Consider the following 10,746-nt stretch of genomic DNA (forward strand, 5'->3'; position numbering starts at 1 on the left):
TAAACTATCCAAACCCAGGGCATGTTAAGCCACTAGGACCCAAAACAAGTTGGAGCAATTTTTATTTGAGACAAGCTTGTAACACTTAGAATCCGTGGCTGAAACAAATTTCCACACTCTTTCATTTCTGGGAGGAAAACTGTGGGCCTAATCTTTTAAGTCCTAATCTTTTAGATAGGCTAATGAATATGTGTATGAAAAGTCCCATATAAATGCATAGGTGTAAATACTGTTATTTGGTTTAAATATATTTAGAATTCATATATTCTCAAAGAATAAATAAATATTCATTTAAATATAAGAATGAACATCCTTAAGGACTAAAATTTATGTAATGTAATCATTGTTGCAATAGAAGACTTTAACTCTAAGAAAAATATTGCTTCAAATATTATTTTATGAGATTCCACTTCTATTGCTGCATAGCATAGATGTATTTTTAGTCAGCATGTACGCATATGCCACGAAAGTGATTTCTTCTGAGGGAATTCCATCCTTTTTAATTCAGGAATGTGCTTTTATTTTATTCTGTTATTTTCCATCACTCTCATAGATGGCGAACCAAGCTGCGTGAGTATATTTTATGTGATGGTTACAGTCATATCTGATTTGATTACTTCATATTCAGAGCTGAGATGTCTATAAAGTATTTATGCTCTGGCATTTATCAAAAAAGGTATGGTTACATCATAGGTATTACAACTAGCATAGGTGTGAGACCTAGTCAGGATGCTATACAGTGGTGCTAGCAAGACACTCCTCCAGGGTTAATACATACCACAAGTTGGCACATTCAAAGGACAGGGCTGTTCTTTCACCTGACTTTGTTCAGAGCCAGTTGGGTGTTACTGTTAGATAAATGTTAGGCTCTGCAGAGATGTCTTTTATTTTTATGTTTTTAATCTCTGATGGTTGAAATTGAATATCATTGCATGTAGAAAAAAAAAATATGATTGCAGTGTCCCTTATTGGAATGAAATCCTTCAAACCACAAAACCCATTAAGGGAAAGAAACTTTGCAAAAGCTTGTTCTGCAAGCAATTAGCATGCATTGATATTTTTGAAATGAATACAACCTTCCAGGCTTCTAATTCATTTGGCTGTGTGGCAACTCCTCAGAAAACTGGAGGACAAATACGCAGCTAGGTGAGATGGACAGTCCCAAGTTCAGGAAGCTGAAGCTCCCAGACATAATACTGAAAATAAGCTTTGGTTATGAGAAACTTTGATTTTAAGTGACAGAGTCTGTAATGTGCCTGGTACAGCATCCAGAATTCCTTTATCACAGAGGTTGCTGACTAGGTAGGAGAAAAATTCCCCTCAAAACATGTGACTAGGCTTTCTGAACTGATTGGGTCTAACTTTTGAGAGGAGTCTGTGACTGTATGCCTACCACCTAAGTGTGAGTATTCTCACCTGAGTATATTGAGAATGTTTGAAGCTTTGTGAAAAGAACGAAGATTAATGTCTAGGCTTAAATATTCATGCTGCAAATTATTTTGCAGTGTATGGCTAGATGTGTGTTAGAATTTAGTGCTTCCTTTAAAAGAGCTCTCTTCGTGAATTTAATCCTGTAAATGTATTTCCTTTCTCAAAATACACTGCTGTTAAGGTACTATGTTTTTTTTTAATTACATGAAACACCTTGAATGTAGCTAATGTTTAAAGGCATAAATATCTTTCTGCAAATGGGACTTCTCTAGAAAACGTAGCATTTCAATAGTTTCATTACAAGTATTTCTGGAAGAATTGGCAGTCTGTGTCAAACTCCTTTTAAAACTAAGCTTTGAATTTCCAACTGTTGGACAGTCCTCAGAAGTTCATTAACTAATGTTAACTAACCTTTCTAAACAGGGAGAAGAGCAGTGAGAAGCTACAATTCAGAAGTAATGCAAAGCATAACCCCTTGCGACTTCTGTGAAAGTGACTGCAACCTTTGCCAGCGAGCTGGTTCTCCTGCCCTGCTTCAGCACTCTTCCTTGGCTTCCTTGTTCTGCGTGCTGTTTGTCCTTCATGTAAACTTGATGTGCAGTTGGGTGCTGTAAGAGAAAACATTGTTTCACATCTAATGTTTCCATAAATTATCCAAAGAAAATTTTATGTTCAGATACTAGCCTGCCTTCAGTGATTACAGTGACCTAACTCCTGCTGTGTTCAAGGAGAGCAGGTCTGGCCCATATGGTAAATTTCTGGCTGTGCCAGAAAACTTCTTTAAGTGTCTGCTGGAAATACTTTCCAAGTGTTAGTTTCATATTGAAGTTATTTTCTAAAGAAGCAAAGTTACTGAGAAAGCAGTTTGAGAAAATGCAAACCTAGCTCCCCACTCCAGCTTCCTTTCATCCTAGCTTTCATTTTTGCATATATATATATTTAGAAATATACATTACATTAGTTTACATTGCTCTTCTGAAAAACCATCTCCTTCCCTGGTAAATAGAGCATTGGGAGCTGGGTATCAGAGCTTGCATTGTTGGGTTCTGCAGACATGACGCTTAATATTAGTAATTAGCTTCTCTGTATGCTCTCATGGGGAGAAATATAAAAAATAAAAGGAGCTGGCTTCAGAGCTGATCCATGAGCCAAAAAGAACTGCGTTCACAAACTGCTGAACATTCCAGAAAATTATCAGTCTTTTTTAAATGATTACAGAGAAGCCAGGTGAATTTTTTGCCAATCTGTAATTAATCATGTTTGAAAATAATGCCTCCGGATGTTTTCATGGATTTTACGCTGCAAGTCTTTCACTGTAAATCATCAAAGAAGGAGTCTGAGACTTTGTTTTTCCACGGTTCTCTTTCCTTGTGAGAATACTTATGTTCTCTGGCATATTTATGGCCACTGGGATGAAGATTGCCTTGATCCTTGTCTGCTTCAGGAAGTTTTCTAGAAGTGTCACTCTTTAGGGGATCGTTTATGTCTTGCATAGACAATATACAAGTCTTTTTGACAATATAAGTGCCATAACTCTTCAACAGCTGCTCTGTGCCATGTCAGCTGGTTGACTCTGAGTGCCATGTGTTCGTGTAAGTCCTGTTTTTGTTGGTGGAAAGGTTTTTAGGAGTTGTGAGCTCCACATGCATTCTGTTCAGTGAAACACTAAACATATTTGTATGTTTACATACATCCTGGTATATTTAAGTGCCTTGCTGGAGTGGGAGGGAAAAGAAGGATGGTGAAACCTTTTTGGAACAGCAGGCATTTACACCCAAACTTTCTCTTTGTGCACTGGGAGAATTATACGGATGTGGAAATGAGTACATTTGAGAACCCTACCAGTGAGCATCTTCCTGAATGAAGCTCTTCACTGTCTGGCAATCAATTTAACCTTTTTGCAAACTGCCTTTGATATTTAATGCTTACTTCTTTTTAACAAGAAAGCCAATAACATTTCTGCTTATTGAAATGAAGTTAATTATTGTTATGCTGACTATAATAGAGTTAGAAATTTTAAGGCTATTTTTCTTTCATATCTTTCAGAGACGGAGTGTGTATGTGTACACATGTAATTATATGGTAGTCACTTTCCTTGAGCAATTTCTAATTTTTATTCAAATTTTGCTACCGCTTAAAATGTATATTTTTGTATTTTATGCTTATGTGTATTTTTGTTCAGAAAAGGAAATTAGATCATGGTAGCATGGGAAGAGGTCGGAATTTCTTGAACCCTGTGCCTTTTTAATAATGAGTTATAGCTTTTTGACTACAAATCTAGTTTGGGTGTTGTTATTTGTTCTACTTTACCTGTACTTAGAATTTGAAATATTTTTACAAACTTGGAATTCTGTCTCTCTGACAGAGTTACGTTTTTTTTGTAGTCAGTCTGTGCTTTTCACTTGTCATTGGTGCCCTTTGAGTAGTTGATTAGTGCCTTATGAGTTCCTGTGCTGCTCTGATCCTCTCAAAGTGATATTGTATGTATTGAAATTCAAAGCACTATTTAGTTGATAGAATGCAGATGTAACCCCCTTGTAAGACATGTCCTTGCTTATAGGGATCCAAAGCTAAGTGAAGCCAAGATAGAAAAATGACATGTATTTTTGTCTCAAACTCTTTACTCGTAGGATTGAATTGTGTCAAATGTAAGATGTGGAAAACGTTCACATGCTAACCTAGGATATCTTTCACTATGGGTTTCAATTCCTGATGAAGTGGGATAGCAGATAATCTTTTGCCTTTGGGGACAGCAGCCTTGACATCTCATTTGCTTTCCTTTGCTATAATTTCAACAACACAAAGCTCACATGCTTTCAGTTACACTATAGGTAGAGCTTCTAAGGCAGACATAGATATCTGATTGATGTTATAATGAAGAGGTTTATTTTTTACCGCAGATGTGCTGGAGATAACCTACTCCTTTGCAGTAGATAGGAGCAATATAGTCATAGTTTTATTTTGCATGCAGTCCCATCTTCCTGAATACCCCCTGGAGAAAGAGACTCAAACTGCTCTGCCTAATTTCAGAGAGAGCAACTTTTATTAGCATTACCTTGCATTTGTTTTTGAGACAAACAACATATGTTTTTAAATGACTCTTGGCTGTCTTGTGCACCCCAGTAAGAGGCATCAGTCATAATCCACTGCGTCACAGAAATTGTTATTCAGTGAACAAACATCCTTTCTTATTTTGTTTGTTTTCTATAATGTAGTATTTCACTTCAGACATCCAAATCTGCTCTGTAGTAAGCTACTTTAAAGGCACCATGTACAGAATGACTTTAAACAAATGTTTATGTTAGGTGGCCTTAACTTCCATACACTGCTGCCTTGAAAGATGCCTTCAGTCACTTTGCACTGTGACTACTTTCTTGAGTAAGTTGCAGAGGATTTTGTATTGCATGTTGGCAGTGAATGGGACAGAGGAAAGGCAATATTATGTGGCACAATGACTCAGTGTTTTCCTCTTTGTCGGAGCCTGTGCATAAATGCTCATTATGTGTATTTTTTCCACTCATCTGTACAGTTAGTTCTTGATGTTAGAAATTACTAGGAAATCTTTTAGTAAAAAGTCTTTAGGAAAACATTGAACAAGATCTTTAAAAGCTTTAAAGTGGTGCTAAAAGCAGTTGGGAAATGATATTTCATAATGGAGTCTTCCTATTGCATTGCCTGAACATTTTTTGTGTGGTTGCTCCTTGTTTGAAACCTGAGTACTCTCTGGTACATCCAGTGCTCTTTTCAGCTCTATGTTACCAATGGATAGTCTATGTAGAACCATTAACCTCATATTAAATCATCAAGAAATAATCATTTATTTAAGACTGGCTTTAAAGCAAAACCTTAATGCATTTTAAAGGATCTCTCTCCTCTCTTGACTGCCATCCTCCATCCCACAGGTGAGCTTTTCTGTACAGATGTCTCTGTGTATGTCATCTAGAAGCCTTCTGTGCTGAATGCTGGTACACAACAGGAAGCGCTTGTCCTGTGACAAGTGCTGTGTAACGGGTTCACAGCAACTTCAAGTTTGCCAGCACTGCTCAAATGCCTGGTTTGTTTCCCAGCTTGGTATCTTTGTGTCCCATTTACTTCTCAAACAAGAGCTTGCTGGTTGTGCGCATCAGTAGCACACGATAAAGGAGAAAACTAGCCACACCAGTGCAGGAGAAACTGAAGAGTCAGGATCCAACATTACTTGCCTATCTTTTGGCTTGAAAGTTGCTTGTTAAAATTGGATTTGAGTTTTTAGAATTGCTTTCAGTAAATTTTCAAAATACTGTCCTAACAGTATTTCTCCAAATGTGTTCAGGTTGGTATGAATTTTGACAATACTTGGTTGCAAGCAGATTTATGTAGAAAGCATATGTGTGTATATAGATAGCTGTTATATAGGCTCCAGTGTACTACTGTGTGCAATCTATGTGCAATTAAAGCATACAAGATCTTCAAAAAGTAGCCAAACATTGTATGATATTCTGTTTTGTAAAATACACATCTAGAATTTTAGGAAAGATATATGTGGAAAGCAACTGATGCCAAATGGAATCATTTCTAGATCTCAAACACTAACCAAAAAGGACAAAATCACCCATATTATTCAATTTTAATGGTCAATGATTTTCCTTATAGTTTTTGTTTTTGTAGTACAAATCTTTATTCAGTCAACCATCTTTGTGTAAGTACAAAGAATACTTTCAATTTTATCACCAGTAATTTATAGGTAAAAATTTTATCACTAGTAATTTATAGAAAAAAAATAAAACAGCAGTTTTGTGATCAGGCCTTTTGAGTTTGTATTAGATTCTCCTTTTCCCTATGCCAAAATAAATTTTACTTCAATATTATTTCTTATTCAGTTTATTGTACTTTTGTGTGCCACTTGAAAATATCATTGCACTAATGCTATTTTATGCAATAAGGTCTGCCATTGTGCTGTGTTAGATAAATCCAGTGATCATTTTTCCTAGTGGGTAGCTTTTTCTTATCGGATGCATTGGAGCATCGTTTTTATATGTGCTATAGTTCAATCACCGGAACTCCAGTGCTAAGATTTCTCTTCAGTTTCATATGATGCGTTTTGTTGATGTATTTCTTAGTGTTATCCAAAAGCTTCATCAGCCAGCTCAGATTTTGAGGTGTTATATTATAAATGGATTTCTTGTGTTGAATTCTAGTATTGCTAGATTGGGTGGAATATTAATATGATGAAAAATATAAAAATGCTGGCTCAAGGGAAGTGGCATAAATGCAGATGTAACAAAGTAAACTTTAACTGTCCTACTGGCCGTTGCATCTCTTGTTTTTCTATGTCAAGCCTTAAGCAATTTAAACTAAAATTCTTGGCTGCTTGAGACATAGACAGAAATGCACTTTGATCTATATTACGATCATCATACATAATTTCACTTTTGATCAAAACAGAAATAGTAAAAAAAAAGTAAAAAAAAAAAGTAATCCTTCTATAATCTGTTTTGAGTAAATGGAGATGAAGTAGCATGGTTGTGTCTTTTCAATTAACAGAACAAATATTAAGGAATTAAACTGATTTACAGGATTTTGAAAATTTGTCATTGATTTATTTTTCTTCAAATAAAGATTACAATAGTTATTTTTAAATTTTATTAAAGATGAATTTTAATAATAATATGTTCAGTGTTTGGTTGTTGAATAATATGGCTGCCTGTAGGGCATGACTGTTTCTGTACTCTGTGGACTGCTGCTCATTCTCAGCACTTCTTAGGTGATGCCTCACAGGTATTTTAAAGCTTTATGGAGCTGCAGTGGTGGTTTCCATGGTTGGGCTGCTAAACATGACCTTGCAGAACATTATCTGGGAGTTTTCTGATGAGGAGTCTCCACATTCTAAAAACATATTTTACTCGACTGAAAGTCATCTTTAGACTTCTCTCAGTAATTTTTCAACAGTGTTGGGAATTTGGAGAAGCCTCAGTCAACTGGAAACTGGCAAGTGTCCCATTTTTCAAGAAGGGCAAGAAAGAAGACCCTGACAATTACAGATCATTCTGACATTCTCAGTTCAATGCCTGGTAAAATTACAGAGAAGATTATTTTGGGAGTTACTATTCTGAAGAGTATTCTGAAAGACAATGCAGTCATTAGTCACAGCCAACATATGTTTTGTGAGGGGAAGCTCTGTTCAACAAACTTAATTTTCTTTTATGACAAGATTAGCCTAGTTGACCAGGAGAAGCCAATTAATGTAATATTTTTGGACTTCAGTGAAAGTTTTAGTAATGTCTCTCATTCTATCCTTCTGGAATAAAATACCTAGCATACAGCTAGACCAAAATATAATGTGATGGGTGAACAGTTGGCTGAGGAGTCAGGCTCAGAGGGTTACAGTAAATGGGGTTACATCGTGCTGGTGGCTGGTCACTAGTTGGATTCCCCAGGGCTCCATTTTAGAGCCAGTTCTCTTCAACGTTTTCATCCATGACTTGGTGTATCTTCAAGTTCTGCATCTAAGTGAATTGTGCTAGAGACTAGCCTGGGAGGAGCTGCTCAATCCCTGGAGGCTGGAGAGGCTTTGCACAGAGATCTTGGCAAATTGCAGGGGTGGGCAATCAGCAACTGCATAAAGTTCAACAGGAGGAAGTGCAATCCTGGCTCTATTTACAGACTGGGCAATGAGAGGCTGGAGAGCAGCCCTGCAGAAAAGGATGTGGGGCTTCTGGCTGATGGCAAGTTTAACCTGAGTTAGCAGTGTGCCTGAGCAGCCAGAAGTACACTGGGGTACAACAGGCCCAGCGCTGCCACCATGTGAGGGAAAGGGTTGTTCTGCTCCTCTGTGGCTGTGTAGCCTTATCACGGGCACTGTGTGCAGGTTTGGGTGCCACAGTATGAGAAGGCCATGAAATTGTCAGAGAGCATCCAAAGGAGGGCTACAGAATCCAAGGGAATAGCATGGAACCACATAGGGGGAGGGTTACGTGCAGGTTATGGAAAGGTTCTTCAGCAGAGGGTGGTGGGTGTTGAACAGGCTGCCCGGAAAGCAGGAACTTGAATTAACTTCAATCCAGTCAGTGGCCATACACGTGTAAATCTCTCCTTTGCTGTGATTTTTCATATGACAGTGTGTGTGAGCACTGCTAGGCCTTGTGCTCCTGCGCTCACTTCTTTGGTCTGTGTGTATCTGGTGTTATCTCATGCTTTCCTGAGAGAAAGCAGGCTCTTGTGATTTAAGCAGAGCCTGCCCTTTGGCATGTCTGCACAAGTTTATTGCAGAGGTGTCTATCCATATATTGTGGTTCAAATAATGTCCTGTTATGGGGAAATACCAGAATTTATTGTGATAGAACTTCAAATGGCTCAGTTGTAAAGATCAAGAATCCCCCAAATTAAAATTACTGTATCAACTTTGGAAAAAAATCACTTCAAACTTTCCATCTATTTTTTTCCTTTTTTTTTCTCACCTATAGTATTCCCAGCAGCCCCAGATCTTGCAGCAAAAACCCCAAACCAATGTATATCCAGATGGCAGCACTTGATAAAAGACATGGAGTACTTCAGCCTTGTTTCTTGGTTTTTCCTCCCTTTGTGTAACGGCTTAAAGAACTGCAGGTTTGCAGGGTTATGATTTTTGCTCAGTATGAGAAGATGATACAGCAGTAAAAATACTCTGCCTAACCTTATCACCACGTGTTTTAGTTGTGTGTTCTTACCCTTAACTCATAACTTATGCTGATGTTTCTTTAATAAAAGAGAATTTCCCACAGTGGAAGATGCTGTTATGGTTTTTCTGCTTTCTAAAAATATATTCCTTGATGCTCAATAGAACACGTGTCTTCACAATACTTTTCTAGAATTCTAGTGCCAAATGTCTACCATTTGTTCTTGCTCCCTTTCTGCCTCCTTTCTCCCCATTGCATGATGGCCAATGAGAACTGCAGCAAAGAGGGACTGCTGAATGTGGGGAATGTGCCTTTTCTAATGCTATGAAATGGTGAGTTTCTTTGCAGGCTTTGCTTGCTCTGCAAATTATCCTTTTTTTTTTTTTTTTTTTTTTTTTTCCCTTTGATACCTTTCATTTTCAGCTTAATTATCATAGCTAGCGTATTGCTGTTATTCCAGTAGCAGAAGATAGTTATGAGGAGGAACACAAATGTGACACTTGAGAGGCTGAGGAAGTAAATCTTCCTGTGCCATCTGATTGATGGAAAGAGACAGTCTTCTTAAAAGTGTAAGTAAAGCACTTTTTGAAACATGCCAAAAGAAGCTTCATTTATTTACTTATTTTGCACTTTTGCTACAGAGTGAGCCTAAGAAGAATGGTTTCCAAAGTGAAAACGTTTTAGCTCTCAAGCTGAGGGAAGGGACAAGACATACCTGTAAGGGGAAGAGAGAGTCGGTTAAGGAAAAGTTAAAACTTCATACATCAGATTTTAAGGTAACCTTGAACTACGAGAGATGAATAGATTTGGTGTGGGGTAGACTGTTGTGCAGCAAGATTTTCATACTGCTCTTTGGAAGCTTCCTCTGCTGGTTTCTGTCCTGGATTGGACGCGTTTCTGCTGATATCTACTGTAAAGCAATCCCCGCATCCTTCTGGTGCAAGGACCTCCAGATGGATCTGGTACCTGTTTATCACGGTTTTCTGGGCTTTGAAAGCCTTAAAAAAAACTTGACAGTTGCAGTAGAGAAAGAGTTACACAGGCCTGGTAGGTCCTTTGAAGCCCTGGAAGTGGAAGTCACATTGAATCAAGTCTCACAGGAGCCTATCAGAGTCCCAGTTTGAAAAACTAGCATGCAGCCTTATTGTATTTGCATGCATCAACAGCCTCAGAGAGACTTCCAGAGCTCCAGAGAGTAGCTTTCAAGTTGACTTTGACAAAATGCAGAAACGGCCTAAAATCAGAAGCAAGAATATAGCTATGTACTCAGGAAAGACGATAGTTGGCTGTACGGATCTAGGCCGAGTGAATGACTAACAAGGTAGATATTCAGCAGAAAAGGAGCCAGGATGCAAAGAGATCAATCCACTGAAAATAGGCCAAACTATTTACTTTTTACAACTTTTGCCAAGTTCTTGCACAAGAAGCAAACACACTGGGTGGTATAAAAAAGAGTGTTGTCTGTAAGGCCATGCTTTCTGCAACCGGAGTGACTGCTTCTGCTTGGGCACAGCTCACCAATAACAGGGGGCTGCATAGAGAAAAGGCTGCCCGAATGACCAGGGTCCTCAGAGACATGATATAGGAGGAAGGGGTTAAAGGCAGCCTTTATTTAATCTGCAGAAGAGACGGTGAAGGTTAATATGAGACAAGTTTTCAAATAAGGGGTAGGCTGTTGGAA

At 38.0% G+C, this 10,746-nt stretch overlaps 1 protein-coding gene across 1 annotated transcript in view; it reads left to right on the top strand.

The window, feature by feature from the left end:
• Window positions 1–9,143, top strand: part of CD109 (CD109 molecule) — an 82,740-nt gene extending 73,597 nt beyond the window's left edge. The window contains exon 33 of the mRNA XM_042892536.1: window positions 1,855–9,143. Within this exon, the coding sequence (XP_042748470.1) occupies window positions 1,855–2,045 (191 nt within the window). The 3' untranslated portion in view covers window positions 2,046–9,143. The remainder of the gene's footprint in view (window positions 1–1,854) is intronic.
• Window positions 9,144–10,746: the final 1,603 nt, after the last annotated feature.

This window comes from Lagopus leucura, unplaced genomic scaffold (assembly GCF_019238085.1).
Source record: "Lagopus leucura isolate 7727_CA_CO unplaced genomic scaffold, USGS_WTPT01 Super-Scaffold_73, whole genome shotgun sequence".
Classification (NCBI taxonomy): Eukaryota; Metazoa; Chordata; class Aves; order Galliformes; family Phasianidae; genus Lagopus; species Lagopus leucura.